Consider the following 16,566-nt stretch of genomic DNA (forward strand, 5'->3'; position numbering starts at 1 on the left):
TAACTTTATTAATTTGGTCTCTTCAGTGATTTGTGTAAAGTTACAGGATTCTTTTGTTTTACATATATAAAAATCTATTTTCATAAATCTGAATACATTGCCAAGTTTTTAGTTTTGGTTCTTTTTAGTCACAAGACTTTTTAATCCCAATACATAATGCAGTTCCTCAAGCAGGATAAAAATTCAGGTGAATGTGAAAAGGCAAAAGGATTCTTCCCTGGGAAGACGTGTTTGCCTCCACTGTTCATGCACAATTCTAACAACTATGAAACCTGCCCCGCAGCTTACTTCAAGATTACATACATCCTGCTTAGTTGAATGAGACAGGCTGGAGGTCTCGTTAGCCTGATTACATCAGCTGGAGGAGTACTACCATCAGCTGCTTCAGGGAATGACAAATCACGTAACTGCCCTGTACGCTAAGTTACAGAATAAACCTACGATGGGGTAGTTAGGTGTAATCTGTCTACAGTGATAATAGTATTTAAAATGCACTCATTTTTCTGAAAGGGTGGTATAACTATTGGTAACGTGTTACACTATTTCTTAGAAAAGGGTGGTTTACATTGGTTTTAGCCATCTTCAGCTATTTCAGCAAGATACAAGATAAGAAATACATATTATATGTGTTACAGCATATAGTCCCGGGTTGTGATGAGAGAAAAGCTTCTAGCATACAAGCTTAAGTTATTTGCAAATGCCTACAATGTGAGTCTATATTTTCTGCTTTTTAGACATAGCCAGCTATCTTACATTTACCTTTTGATGAATTCGTTGCCTCGTATCTCCGCAGGCACAGGCTCATCCAAACCTACGTTTCGGGTCAGATGCACCGTGTGTGTGTCAAAAGATTCTCTGGGGCTTCTTTCACATTGCCACAAATGTTATCTGGGGCGAGGAAGGACGGGAGGCTGGGTGGGCCGGCCATTCTTCACTGGAAGTACCCGCGCGTACCCTACAGACAGGGGTTGTTCAAAAAGCTGGCAGTTCCATTCCCTTCGGATTGTTTCCCTCTGAAGTCAGGTCGTTTGTGCTTGGCGCGTAAAAGTGGATCCAGTCTCTGGTCCAGAGTTCTTCCTTTTAGTAAATTCTTTTGGAGAAAGTAAATGAAAAAAAATCCTGTGTTTTTTGTTTTTCCTTGAGAAACCTCAAAATAAATGAAGATCTGGCAAATCTGTTATTAAACAGAACTACTGTGAAAGTCTTTAAAGCTAAGTAACAGGCTTTTGCTCAAATAAAACCCAAAAAACATGTAGATATTTATATACACAGCTTTATTACATATTTTAAACAGTGCATGCTTAAGTTACGTAGCAAATTAAAAGTGATTCTTATAAATACCCATTTTTAGTTTGAAATTTAGCAATTACTGTAAACAAGCTTTATAAAATGTCACTCACTGTGCAAAATGTTTATCAGTACAACCATATGATATTCAGAAAATAACAGTAGAGCACTATCAAACAGGTTGAAAACAAATATTCAGAAAAGTAAGTCATTTTTGCGCAGGAATTATGTCAAGGAAACAAAACTTTAGTATTTTAATTTTTAAAATTAATTAAGTTCATTTCTACTTTGGTATACTTTGGTTTATTTCAGATAATTTTTCAGGCATACTAAATGATGAAAAATATTAAAGCTTACTTAAAAACTGTTCTTTAATTGGCCCTTTAAGATTCAGCTACAGATGTCTGTCATAATTCTCGTAACTCAACACTTTTCTGAATAATCTGATTGTAGAGCAGAATATGTAATGCAACTTTATTTCACTTTGGCATCAGAAAAGATCTGACTCAAATCTGAACTAGCTTGTAGGGACTTTCATTTTTTTTTTTTTAAACGGGTCATACACAGAGCATTTCTCATCTCAGTCTGTTTTTAAAAACAGTGACAACGTATTTGATAAAAACAGGGTGTGGGTGGGCTTGGGTTTTTATAAAATAATAAATACTCTTCAAATATCTGTTCTATTCACAGTTAATGAGATGGTGGTCTAAAACTGTTTGTTACTCAAGGAACAGGCGATAGTAACCTCCCTCTTTTTAGTAAAAGAAAAAAAAAAAAAAATCACAAAAATGCCCTGTTGTCATTTTGCCAGTATTCCCGCAAGTTATTGTGCTTTAACAAAAACAGATATTTGTCAAACTGTACATTTTTAACAATCCATAAAGGTTAAAGTCTGCAATTAAGTTGTTTTATGATTCAGTTAAAAATCTATCAGTTGGTAAAACACTGTCTATCAGCTTTGTGAAAAGTCGTCACGAACTCCGTGGCAGAGGCAATGGCAGAGGCAATGGCAGAAGCCAAACATGAGACAGACAAACAGACTGGAGGGAACAAAAGTTAGACACACAATCCCTAGGGTCACTTTCTGAATCATGAGTAAATAGATCCCAAGAGGAATGGTACTAAAGTAAAGAAATACAAGCAGCCATGCCAGTATTCTGGGTACATGCCTGCATAGCTTTGAAAAGAGATCCCGGGTCAGCTGACGGGGAGAACCTGGAGATACGGACTCAGTGCTGTGGTCAGCGTAATAATCTGAGGCGCTGCTGCGACCAGGAGGCCTTGGGGGGTCTCTTCGCACCTCCGTAATTGTAATTACTAAGCGGTTTGGTGATCCATGGGAAAAACTTGAGGAAGGCAAGTTTTTTGGTGTTAAAACTACTTCTTTACGGTCAGAATTCCGTGCTGGTTTGTATTTTAATATGAGCTTGGACATAATGTTTGTATCACTGGGGAGTCCTTCAATTTCATCTTCATTCAGCTCTGTCTCATGGCGGCAAAAGGGACAGCTAATGCAGGGAGATCCAGCTCCTGTGTGAAGTATTTTAGTCAAACATCTAGCACAAATTCTGTGAAGACAATCCAAGATTTTGGGCTTACGACTGTGAATAGTAAATCTCCGACAACAGATTTTGCACTCCAGTTCATCATCGGGCACCTTTTCCTCTCCTTCAGTGCAAGTGTAATTCATCTTTAAATTAGACACACTGTCAAAAAGAAGCAGTCAGATTATAACAAGTTGTTTCTTGGATTCTGAATCTCTATTTGATAATAATTTTGTTATATAAATATACTTTTTTTTTCCCCCTGTGTGGAGAAAAAGGATCATCCTTTAAGGATGATTATTATAGTTTTTGTGCATTGGTTCCTTAAACCTTCTCAAAAGAACAACCACTCACAGGTAAAGATCCTAAAGGAAAATTTTTTAAGCACAGACAGCACTAGAATATTTTTGGGGGTCTCCATGCCAAATAATAAATATAGATTGACAATTTCAGAGTAAGAACAAATGACCACAGTAAGCCCCTCTGAACTACACTTGGTAGCCAAAATAGTTCGCAGAGAAACTATGATCACCTTAACAATGTATGTAGAAAATTCCAAATTAGTAACTAGATACCAAAGTGATGAGTTAGGTGAAAGCCTCAAATTTGTCACAACAAACTAAAGAGTCATGTTTTCTACAGCAGGATTTTGCGTAATTATGATTCCTAAGAGGAATGGAATTAGGGGAGGTTTATGTGTTTGGTTGGTTTTTGTTTGTTTTGTTTTTTAACAACCCTTCAGTTGTACAATAACAACTACAGAAATTTAATTTGATTGCTGCTATTGATGTGTAATCTGTAAAGTAAGAGGTTGCACATGATCACTACATTTATGTGTTTTTAATGGATTATTTTTTTGTCCAAAGTTTTAACCTACCACATCTGAGATCTACTTGTACCTCCGTGAAGTAGAAGAAACTGCATATATCAGAAAGTTTAGCAAGTTACTTTGTTAGTAGAGCTTGAGGAGGCTGGACAGTCTCTGCCAGGACAGTGAGTGGTGGCGTGTCATAAAGCAATGGACTTAAGAGTAAACATCTAGCATTAGCACATTTAAGTACCTTTTAAAACTTCAGGTTAAGTCTTTTGCACCTTTTAGGATAAACCTGCAATGTAACAAGAACAAAGTGTTTCCTTGATGCTACCGCCCAATATTCAAGTTATTAATCTGTCCTACTATTGTAGCAGTGCTATGTTTCATAAAAGTAGTAAAACCAAGTCACTTGATCTTTAAAATTTGACGAGTTCAACCTACAAGTTCAAAAACCAGGTGGAAGATTAAACGAGTAAACTCGAGGCTTCTCCTGCACTTATGCAAGTTCTGTTCTATAGGGGAACATGCTCCTCTTTAGAGTAGAAGAGAATTAAGATAGAAATAAGTTAAAGAAATTGAATAAGAAAAAAATAGGTGAAAGACTAGACTAAGATAAGAATAAGGAAGTATCCCATATAAAGTGAATTCTCTGGCAAGCTATTAAATTTTAAGATAATTCCAGCTTAAAATTTATTTAAGAATATTGGAGTAGTTTGCAAAGTGGTTTATGTTCATGGTGCTCATGAATAAAGTAAGACCCAAGTAACAGAAATTTTGATTTCCTTTCCTTGTGTCAATTTTATCTTACATTTCTAAAAGAGAAAGTCAATTCTGTTCATCTAATAGTAGATTATTTTTTGCAAAGCAGGTCTTGTACACACACAACCACCTCATACCTTCGGATATGTATTTTTAAAGCTTCACCGGCATAAACAGCTTTTCCCGTTTTAATTGATTTCCCATCTGTTTACCCTTCATCTGTGTGCCAAGATCAATCTGCAAATAAGGCAGCTTATTTATTGTGGCACGTATCATCGCAACTACAGCCAAATGTTTTTGTCATTTTGTTGGCTTTTCAATTTAAAAGTTTGCACACATCCTTTTCAAGAAACAGAAACAAATCCTTAGCAGACCAGAAATCTAGTTTTTGTGAGGAAACGTTTTTTCTGTTAACATCACAATAGTGTTGGACAAAAGACATTCTGTCACTAAAACTTCTGGATATATGGGCTGTCCCTTTTCCTCTGTCACACCCAGTTTTCCTGGGAAGGTTGTAGGTATAAGCACTGTCCTTCTCTACTACTAAAAAGGGACCTCCCCCCCAGTATATGACTTTTTACACAGCTGTGAAGATAATTGTCTGTGATCTTAATTAACATATTTTAGAAGTTTTTGGTTGCTATGGGAGACAACTGGCAATGTTCCATAGCACTCAGTAAGACTTACATCGGGTTCCTGTTACAAGGCTATTCTGTCAGGATCAGAATTATAACACTTTTTATAGAGACGGTGAGACAGTTTTCTTCAGATGGTACTTTGATCTCTTTTGGAAGAGACAATACTAATTTTTACTGGTAAAGGAGAGGAGAAAAACAATACACGATTGACAGAAAATAGCTTTGTAGCCTCAACAAGGATCTTGAGACCAGATCATTCTATATATCACGGCCAGCAGCCTGTGTTTGTAGAAATAATGTTTTCTTGGCTCTCTATCCAGAATTCTCCAATTTCCAGTTTATTATTCAGTACATGAATAAAAGAATTACAGTACCCAGGAGTACACCTTCTTGAAACTACTTCAGAAGAGTGTAAATTACATCCTCTTCATTACCAGCTGCTGCCTCTGTGATCATTCCCCATCTTGGGTGCTTACTATGTACCTGTGACGCCGTGACCTCAGGCAGGCTACGCTTCTCAGCTCTAGAGGAAAATATCACCACTTACTATGTACCTGTGACGCCGTGACCTCAGGCAGGCTACCCTTCTCAGCTCTGGAGGAAAATATCACCACTTCCAGCTACACGCCATCACCCTCTTCCTGACAACTGCTGTCTCCACCAGTCTGTTCACTGCTACCTGCTTCGCTTCAGAGAAAATTACTAGGAGCTTGTCCTGAAGAAGTCAGAGGTAGCAGCCTGCTGTGAGGGATCTCCAAGCGCCAGCAGCTGCGTGTGTCCACGCGCCCAGAGACACCCCGACCGGGTGCAGCTCCCATGGGCCGTCTCGGAGCAGGCTGGGCTCCCCACGGAGCAGGCACGGAGCAGGCTGGCCACCCTTCACCTGACCTGCTGGGGTTCTGCTGAGATAGCTTATGCGTTTTAAATAGACCTAGTTATAACAGTCATAGGAGCAAGATCAGAACTCTGCAGCCCTTATATCTAGTTTCATGCCCCAATTATTGGGTCAGAAAATGGTGCACTTTTGCCCTTTGTGCCCCATTGATTTTGCAGTGAGCCAAATCCAGCTGGCAAATGGAGAGCAGGCATGGCAACAGGGGCAGCCACAGGCTGGAGCCATCCCAGTGCAGCTTCAGCCACACACTTCCCACAAGCTGGATAATCTATGCCCACTAGATAAAAAAATGGATTTCACCAATATCATTGGCTGCTTTCTTTATCATCCTTTTATGTGTCAAAAGAGAAAGGAAGTTCTCTCTAGTTCTCTGAAATAATTATAGGCACCCGCCCTAAAGAGAGAATTTCATCTTCCGGGTCCAGATCTGGAGCAGGCATTTACCGACAGAGGCAGAAGTCCAGGTGTTTTCCTGTGCTCTGCACTTCCTCCAGGCTGGCTCTGCACGCCCTCTTCTCAAAGGAACGTCGTTACCTCTGTTCTCCCACAGCGTTACAAATCTAAAAAGTCGAGTGATGTGACTGGTTAACTGGCAGGCTTCCCATTCTTTTCTTAGAACTAACAGGGAAAAGCTGGGGGAAAAACGCATGGAACTCAGCCTTAAATACTGAGTAACTAACGCTCGAGGTAGATATTACTGTTTATCACTATCCTGTACCTCCAGAAAATGAAACTCCAAAATGACACCTTGTAATAGTTTGTGAAGGGGATTATATAGCTTGCAGCACATAACATAAAAATGCCCCCCTCCCCCCTTTTTTTTTTCTTCCTCCAAAAGGCATACTCTTTCTGCTTTGATTCATGAAGATGAAACCTTGGTGGTAAACACAGTAGATAAAACTTTACATTAGCGAAACATAAATATCGGTATTTTCAGAGCTTCACTTAATAGTTTACAATTTTATTAAAGAAGGTGCTTCTATCCCCAAACTCTGTCCTATAGCCTGTATCAAACATTGCATTTTGCAGATACAATAGCAGTTCGAGCATTCTCCTTGTAATCATGAGAAAAAACCTAATAGTGGATAATACTTGTTTTTGTCGAGAGCAGCAGCATGGAGAAATGTGTAAAAATACACAAGCCGTATTTTTCAATTCCTTGTGTGCTTAGACAATTTAACGGGGAAGTTATTTCAGAAAGCAAAATCACTTTGTTCAAAAAGGATTTCTTGTTTTTGAGACCAGACAAATATATTTGGTTATTACTGCCAGTAAGCAAAAAAGTCACTTGCGCTTCACTGAAGGAACTGTTATGTGAAGTAGCAAGTTATTTTACAACATGAAGCTACTCTTTTCTTCATCTTTGTATTAAGATTAAACAACTAACATAACACAAACACTTTTTCATGATATGCATTGATAAATATGACTTGGACAAGCAACGTGGTGAGCAATGTGCTGGGAAGTGCAGCTTTGCATCTTGGAAAAGAAACACTTTTTTTTGCAGCCAATTCTTTTCTCTCTCAAGACAAACATACTGTATGGTATACACTGTACACACTAGTTTCATATGCAGAACAAAGCATAAGTGTAATACCTTCAAATTAACAAATAGGTAAAAAAAAAACCCCAAACACCATAATGCAACCTACCTGACATATTTAAGCAAGGCATCACTGATGTAAAGATCAAACTGAAAATTAGTATCTCTAGCTGTTTCTTTTGTTGGTAATGAGTTGTCCTTATTTCTCCTATTATCTTTAACTCTTACAGGTATATAAAAAGAAAGCAGCTGGGAAGCTTGGAGATATCAGTCTCAAAATGACTGAGCAGGAGAAAGAATTTGCTGGGAAGATGGCTCAGTACCAGCAAGAAATGAAGCACCTCCAGCGTCTGCTGCAGGACAGGCAGGAAACCCTGGATGAAGCGCTGCAGCAGAAGAGGTAAGGCAGCCCCGGCAGCAGGAAGGGGTAAGTCAGGCAGCCCCGGCAGCAGGAAGGGGTAAATGAGCACGAGCTGAAGGGATCCGATTAGACCTGACGGTGAAAGTGGGGGTGAGAGGCAACCGCACAGAGCTGTGAGCTCTTGCTCTTCATCAGATCCTCACACAGTGCATTCTGGGTGTCTTTTCTCACTCATGTTTTAGCTATACTGAAAATGCTCCTCTTAATTCCCTCCTTCCCAGCTCCAAGAAAGACCTTTTGAAGGAGGAATTTATTCTGGATGAATACTGCTGTTCTTAAGACTTCTTCTTAAGAAAAAAAAAATCAATCTGAGCCTAGTCTTTGATGATTTGGGGGGGTGTCTATAAATCATCAAGATATATGTTAATTATTTAGTAGTATTTTCTGCTAAAGGCTGAACACTTTCTCCTCCACAACCCTTAAGAGTTCTCAGAATAGTAGGAAATTAAAGGGATCTAACGAGTACGCATATGATGGGTTTCCTTTTCAATCTGCCTTATTGTTCTGTTAATAAGTGACATAGATTGGTGACATGCAGAATAAAAAGACAAAAAGATAATTTAACGTATTTATACAAGATTATGACTGTCAGTGTTTAAATATCCTTTTAATATAGAGCTCGTTAAAGTTATTTTTCCCCTCTGGTAGCGGAAAGCTGCACAGCACGTTCATATTATCAGCATACAGGAAAAGCTTTTTACAACCAAAGAGAGGTAACCAAGCTGTCATTTTGCAAGTCACCTCTGCCATTGTGAAGTAAAAGATTTAGAGACAATATTAAAAACAGGGCTTGGCATCATCTAAGTTATATCAGCACAGTTCCCCTCAATTACTTTATAGAGTGCTATTAAACTATATTTATCAACTATGCTTTAAACTATGTTGAGTGCTATTTCCAACCTAGGCAACTCTGTGATTCCATAAACAGGTGTGAGTAGCTGGGAGCTGTACAATGAACATGCCACTAATCTCTAAAATTTGCATGTGAAAACAGTAATTTGACTATTCCACATCTTTCTGGAAGTAGTTAGTTAGGATTTTCTCACTAATTAAGTGCCTTTCATACGTTTGGGCTCATGTTGCAGTATTTTATAGCAGAGAATAGCTAGTGAAATAAAGAAGTTTTTTTCAGTGTAGACTAGAGCATAGTTCAGATCTGTGGATCATGCAAAATTTACCTTTCTGACCCCAAAGTAGGTAAATGAGATGATGTAATACAGCTGTGTCAGATAATTAATTACACTTTCCATACAGAAGTTACATGAAATCACTTTTTCCTCTTCAGTCTGAATTGACTCATTTTTCTTCAGTAAGCACACAAAATTAATACTTGGCAGCTAACTTTTAAGAAGCAAGATCTGCCCCTGGAACTACACCATTTAACAATATGATGGTGAAGAAAAGTGATTTATGGAAACAAGTTCAAGATGAACCGCACAAACGTCTTGTATTTCTGCAGTCTCTGATATTAATGAACAGTGTAGTTGGTGACGGTCTTTTTCTGGTGGTAGTTAAACCTTAACAGCCTTTATATTAGAGAGTATAATATAACAAACGCATTACATAATATAAGGAACTCCGAAAGTTAAAGTTTGTGTTCGTCTTTCAAGTTGTATTTTGGTTCATCATCAGCTATTTTCTTTTGATAACTATATTAAAAGCTATATTTAAAAAAATTAAATATCACTGAGAAGTCACCTGAATTCTACACCTATATAAGAAAGAATATGTTTTTATTCTTATAAAACAAAAATCAATAAAACCAAGTAACATCATAGCTGATACTGTTCATATAAAACTAGTTTTCTCATGTTCCTTTATTCACCTCAAGTATTGTGGTACGTAACGGAGTTTCCCAAGGTAACCCAAGTACATATGTACTCTGTTATGCCTATCTGCCAGAGATGAAACACCTATTTTGGTCAGCTTCACGTATGTCTGATTTTATAAGCCTTATTATTTTCTCTCTACACACAGTCACAGGAGGAAGGAAGGGGAAATTATTTGTCGGTTAGATGTTGCTAGTCAGCTGTTGCTTGGCAGCCAGAGTCACTAGTGCCAGGACAGTACCAAACAATTACATTTATTTCCAGTAGCTCTGTTTACAGTGTCAATTTATAGTCCAGAAAACTGTCTAGCTGATAATGTTTCAATTCAAATTACCTGCATAAACATTAAGGTAAGCACATCCAATAAATGTATTTTATATTAGATTGTCTAATTTCAGTGTTTTAAGTAATGAAAATCAAAGTAGCAAACCACATTTCAAGCAGGAAAGCCAGTTTAACTTAAAATCTAGCTGAAGGTATGCCGACTATTTGCATAGCTGATCTGTATTTTATTAAAATTTCAATTTCTCTTTAGGAAGACTATAAACCAAATTAAGCTATTTTAAAGGCACTGACCACTGTCAGTCTAGTTAAATGCACTGCGAGTAGGTGAAGACAGAAAACTTTTCCATGTAGTTGCTTTTGCATTTGGTTTTGTAATAGTGGAGTCAGGAAACCACACCAGCTCTGACCTAGCTACTGCCATGACATTCTTTACCATAAACGTTTACCGGATCTATTGGTGGTGGTAAGTTTTCTTGTAAAGCCAGGGAAGATACCACTTCAGGCACAGATCCTTCAGCAAGACGCTGCATGGGAGATGAGCAGCCCCTGTTATTGGTCTGAGCAGGACGAGGGGGGACCCTCCGACACAGGGCCACCCCCCCGCCACGTGCCCGGAGGGGAGCTGCTGCCCTCACAGCGGGTGCAGATGTCACCTTCCTTTAGACAGTCGTGACATTTGTGTGCGTCCTCATTTTTGCTGCTTCTCTCATCATTCTGTTTTTAACAAGGCTGCATCTAAACTAACATGGGCTTCATAAAACGTAACGAAGGGGACTTCCCTTTGAAACTTTCTCCCCTCCTGCATCACGTTTCACCTGATGACTGAAATCAGGGGTTGCAACCCTTACTCATTGCGTCCAAGGGAACAGATTTTTTCCACTTGGTTTTCAAATGGAAATGCATAAAGGTATAATTGTTCTTTTGATAAATGAAAGCTTTTAAAGCTTCTAAAGATACGCAAATTTTACCTTACTGGAAGCTGGTGTAGAGCCTTCTCAATAATTACAGCCTTTGCTAGAGAATATTGGAAATTCACAGCAACCTTTCGCCTAAAGCAACTGATGAGAAAGCAGTATCATGTTTTATTTTTCAAGCTGATAATCATAATGATGTTTTTATTGTTTACGATCTTGTGAGTCATCATTATTGCATCCCTTTCCTTAAATGAAATGCATGGCACATTTCAGATATAAAGTTGCTAACGTGGTTCTAGGGTAGAAAACTAGGTTCATAAATGCCTCAGGTCTTATTTGACAGGACACTTACCTGTATGAGTTTTCTAGGTCACTGTGCAGTTCATAAGTCTTCTGCAGAGGAACAGTACTTGGGGATAGTTACAGCTGCTGCGGGAGGCCTTAGTAACGAAGCTGCCTTGGACTGTCCTCAGAAGAGGGTCAACAGTCGCAGCCACACACGGGCAAGGGAGAGGAGCTATCACCTGTAAGGCAACAGAGAAAATCATAACCACCATAAAAATTGTTGATCTTTGTAATAAGGAGCATTTAAGTGAACTGTTACAGGATAGCTGAAAATTAATTCTTGAGCCATTCTGAGATTATGGCTGAATTAATTTAGTTCAGTGAGGGCAGAAAGCCCTGTCTTTTGTAAAGAATGAACTGCTTTCACAATCTGCTTCTGTTAACTTTTTCAGCCTCGACCATCAGCACAGCACTGGCCTTCTGCTTATTCTCAATAAGATGTAAAACCTTACGTTTTGGCTAGCTTAGGGGTTGAATGGCATTTTTATTTTTACTCATTTAAGTAACAACAGCCTACGTTTGTGAGAAACAAGTTTAATACTTTTAGCAACTGTACTGCTTTCACCTGCCTTCTTTTGCTTTAATTCCATTCTTAATAGTTAATGATCTCTTCCACTACCAAAAGTTCGTTCTGAGCAACATATACAAGGATAATCTCAAGGCCTTCTCAAGAAGGTGGGTTTTTTTTCCATCTTCCATCTATATCCAGTCATAAGGTGAAACACCACACAAGCTAGTGCGGCCTGGGCCACTTCTACCACTTCATTCTCAGTGTTGGGGATCACAGAGGGCTCTCTAGGAGATACTGATTATGCATTTTCTAGTGTACACCTTTTGCCAGAAACATAGCCTGGCAGCTGCCCATAATCCCAATGCATTTCTGTTTTGCATGTATTTGTTTCTCATTTTTAGAACCTGGTATTCGGCAGAATTTCTGTAAAGGGCTGGCTCTGTCAAGGGCTGCTGGTAGTGGCTTGAAGCGACTGTGTTAGAAAAGTCTATGCCGTTAAGATTTGTGTGCTCATTTTCTATGCGATAGCTTTCCTTTCCACTTGGTTTTCCGATTATATTTTGACATATACTAGAAGCGAGGCAGAGGAAACCCAAGAGCTTAACCTTAACCAAATAAAACTTATTAAGAAGTCTGTTGCTGAAATACACTACATTATTAAATGATGTTAACTGCCACATTTGAAAAATAACCTTTTTCTTGTGCAGAATATTAAATAATTCATTCACTTATGCTTGGGCAGTTAGAGAAATGGGCCCAAAAAGTTATAATGCCTTAAGGACTGTCCTTCACTATCTTTCCTCACCCCCAGAGCCCCCAGCCATTTACACCATTCCATTTGCCCTCCCTGGAGAGGCGCTGGCTCAGCGCAGCGTCTGGCGCTTGCTTCCGTCGGGCATTTTTAGTTGCTGGGGGGGTGGAGGGGTGGGGAGATGCAGAGCCCCCGCAGAAAGGCTCTGTGTCACCCACGGCCTGGCTCGGGCACCAGGAGCGTGGCCACCGCCAATGCCCATCCAGGGGACAGCGGAGCCACCACAGCTGGACTTCACACACACCGCTCTTGGGTGGGGACTTGATCCTCCAATTTATCCCAGGGAGCCAAGCTGCACCTGCTCTGGCCAGTTAGTTTTTTTTAAAAACAAAGGAAGAAAGAAATTCAATCAGATCATTTCAAGCATCTAAATACATGCAGTTTGTAATTTTCTTGTCCACACACTGTAATTATGTACTGCTGAAATGTGTTTTTAAAATTAGGATTTCTCATCATTTTTTTTCTAGGAAAGTGGAAGGGGAACTTGAAATCATTTGGGAATCCACATCCAAAGAAAACAGGAGAATGAGAGAACTCTTACATAAATCCCTAGGGAAGAACAGCATGTGGAGCCCTGTCACAGTTCATGAGCCACACTCAGATGAAAGCTCTCAGAAGGGCCTAGTCTACGGACATGATTTTAGCTACTGTGATGTGAAACCTTCATCCCCTACTAAAAATGAAATTCAAGAATCTCAGTGATAAGAATCAAGATGGTGTTACACATCTCATCCAAGAAAGAGAGCTCAGTGCCTTAATTTTACTTTTTCAACAATGCAAGATGTAATGGAACATTTACCCTCTTCAAAACGACTGTACTTTTAGTGTCATCAGAATGACAACAGCATATTCCCCAGCTGTACCATCAATAGTGTAAATCTAGCCTAAAACATGACTTTGTTGTTTTGAAGAAAAGGCTATTCCTTATAAGGGCAAAACGTGGTACGGCTCTAAGTTAACATAAAAGACAAGTATCCAGTTAACAACATAGAAAATTGGTAAGCTTGCGTTCTGGCACAGAGACATACCTTGCCACAAAATGAGTGAAAAGTGACACAGAAACCCTGCAACATGGTAAATAATGTGTCTCTATTATATAAGTTTTAATTTCAAGGACACATTTCAATAAATTCTCCCCAAATCACCAAATAAATCACCAAATAAATCTGGTGATGAAGCATCTTGACATCCTGAGATGTCCTTATACTAGATCATCTGCCAAAGATCTTGTCATCTCAAGGACAGAGAATCTGACCGTGAAGCAGCCGAGACAGAGACAGACACATCCTCACAGGGACTGGTGGTGCCTGGACCGCCCACGAAGTAGATCTGCAGGAGCCCCAGCGTCAAGTCCCCACTATACAGGCAGGAGATGCCCGCAGAGGAGGCAGCCCTCCTCCAGACCCTCTTCTCCATCCCATGGAGATTCAGTAACTTTTTTTCCCCAGCGAAGCATTCTCTGCAGCACTGACAGCTTTTGCATTGTGATGACACAAGGAATTTCATAATTGTTGATTTTTCACAATATTGCACATCAACGTTGGAGTAGTATGTATTGGTATGAAATGACTTTATTTTGGATTGGCATAGATTGACTTGGCTTCATTTGCAAAACAAAATCTAAATGGTACCAGAAAACTTTTAACAATACAGAAGAGCCTTTAACTATTGGAGTTGTATAATATTAGAAATAATGAAGAATCTCAGTGTCTTTGATCAAAGTTAACAAAAAGAGTAGAAAACCAAGTTAAATCCCCAAAAGAACACATACTATTCTTGTCTAGAAGGTTTCCTGCTTCCCTGAGGCGTTTTCCTTCAGGGTGAGGCCACAACTGGGCAGAACAGGGTTATTTAGGAGAAGGCGGGGAGAGCATCTCCCCTCCCACCCTGGTTTTTGGTGCTGCTCGCACAATCTTCGTGCACTCAGCCACCACCCTGATGAGAGACAAGACACCAAGGTAGCTAGAGTCAAATATATACAAGTCCTACAGTCGGTGGAATTTTAATATGGACTTTAATTACTTTCCTTTGCTGGGAATGAGTGCAACAACTTTAGCAGCTCATCAAGATAAGGCTTCAACACACCTCGTTAAGACTCTGACTAACAAAACCAGCACCACTAAGGTGTGGTCTCCTCCCAGGCAGTTAACAAGAGGGACTCAAGGACTCAAAATAACAACTAAAACATCAGAAACTGTTTTTTAAGCACAGTCTTAAATAACGCAGTAGGTGAAGTTGTCAGGGAGGTTTTGCTGGACTTTCAGGGGGGAAAGGCGGGGATGGTGTGTTGCTACACCAGACCCATCGCTGTCTTCCTTGAATTTGAAAAATCTAATTTGAAATAGGTCTGAAGTACCTCTTCAGGCAAGTCGTATATAGACAATATAGACATACACACTCCTCTGATTTCCACACCAGCTCCTGTCTGCACAAATGCTCACCATGAGCCTGAAAGATCATCAAACACGGCTGTACCCACATCGATTTTCATGACTTTGAAGGTGGGTTTTGAAAGTTAAGTATGTTATGTAATATTTTTCAAGATAAGCATCTCTAAGTATGCAAATAAAACCTTGGAACTGATTATGTAAATTATTTACATATTCTTCTAATCTGTTTTTAATTGCCCTTTTGAATATGTCTCAAGATTTTGTAAAACTAAACAACTTCACAGGGGAAAAAAAAGAACTATTATATCGGTAATTCCTTAGGAACAGAAGTGAGATTTTCAAAATTCTCTCAGTATTGGCTTAACTGTTCTTCCACTCCAGTAAACCGGGAACGTCTTGGAATTACACCTCTGCCACATCCCCTTTCCATTTTCTCAGCTCTCATTTCAGAGCAGGTTTTAACACGTGGTTCCCAGGACAGCACCTTGACAGCAACACCAACTCTGCCTTCAGAAGCGCTGTAATTCCTTTTTCATTTGCCTGTCATTAAAACATTAGGTTAACCTTCAAATGAGCTAACATTTAATCAGATCCCTGGGAGATTATACATACTCAGTTTCCACAGCATTTGCAAGAAAACGTGTTGTCCCATGGAGGAAAAGTCCTTTTGTGGCTCAGAACCGCTTTTTTGGCCTACCAAAAAATCCTGTTTAAAGATATTTTAAATACATAGGTACATATCACCCAGTTGACATTCTTAGACAGTAAGATCCTGGAATTGTTTCAGTTTAACAAAAGTAAACACATTTGCAAGAGTGTCAAGTATTGTACAAATAGAATTAATGTTTAGACAGGTGCTTCTCTCCAATTCCTTCAGACAGTTAGGAAAGAAATTAGTTTTCTACTTTATGAACAGCTAAAAGAACTGGTTTTCCCTTAAATCTTTCAGATTAAGGATAAATCTTAGGCTCTGTATGTTTTTCATCTTGCATTAAAACACTTGGGGTTTGTATGTTTCTATGTACAAAAGTACAGGAAATAATGTTTATTGCAGACCACCGATTTTAAACACAGCTGCAGTTGACACCCAGTTAACTGCTAGGATCTGGTTATCTTACCTTTTCTCCAGACTGAAAGATGACTTCCCCCACTACAATTGTTTTTTTAACTCCCTAGCCCTAATATTATACAATAGCAGCCATTGACCAATTTGTTTCCACTCCTTGGGACTACAACACAAAAAAGCAATGCTGCTAAACTGCAAGAAAGCTAATGATCTGTCGACATTTACTGCAGGTTCATCTTTGGAGGGAACTTTTAGGAAACACAAATTTACAGATTTCTTCTCTAACTAGTGTGTGAAAACTAAGGAAGAAACAAAACTTGTAATCATTCTTCACTTTTCTGTTAACACCAAGGATGGAAATAAATTACTTCAAGTAACCTTTGAACCAAGCACACTAAGTAATGGGATGAAGTTCATGGAAGAAAATAGCATCAGGAAAGAGTACCAAGGGTGCAATGTGAACAGTAAAACACCTGCCTTAAGAAATTCAAAATGCTGCAGCTGAGAGAGGCTG

The 16,566-nt window shown here is 39.1% G+C and overlaps 1 protein-coding gene across 6 annotated transcripts in view; it reads left to right on the top strand.

Annotated features, from left to right (window-relative positions):
* Positions 1-15,390, top strand: part of CEP89 (centrosomal protein 89) — a 37,013-nt gene extending 21,623 nt beyond the window's left edge. For 5 of the 6 annotated variants that reach the window (XM_074582977.1, XM_074582972.1, XM_074582973.1 and 2 more), the window contains 2 exons: positions 7,711-7,880; positions 13,064-15,390. In XM_074582977.1, the coding sequence (XP_074439078.1) occupies positions 7,711-7,880; positions 13,064-13,298 (405 nt within the window). In that variant the 3' untranslated portion in view covers positions 13,299-15,390. Of the gene's footprint in view, positions 1-793; positions 1,234-7,710; positions 7,881-13,063 lie in introns of those variants that run through there. The other variant, XM_074582974.1, reaches the window with a different exon arrangement.
* Positions 15,391-16,566: the final 1,176 nt, after the last annotated feature.

Source organism: Larus michahellis, chromosome 4 (assembly GCF_964199755.1).
Source record: "Larus michahellis chromosome 4, bLarMic1.1, whole genome shotgun sequence".
Lineage (NCBI taxonomy): Eukaryota > Metazoa > Chordata > Aves > Charadriiformes > Laridae > Larus > Larus michahellis.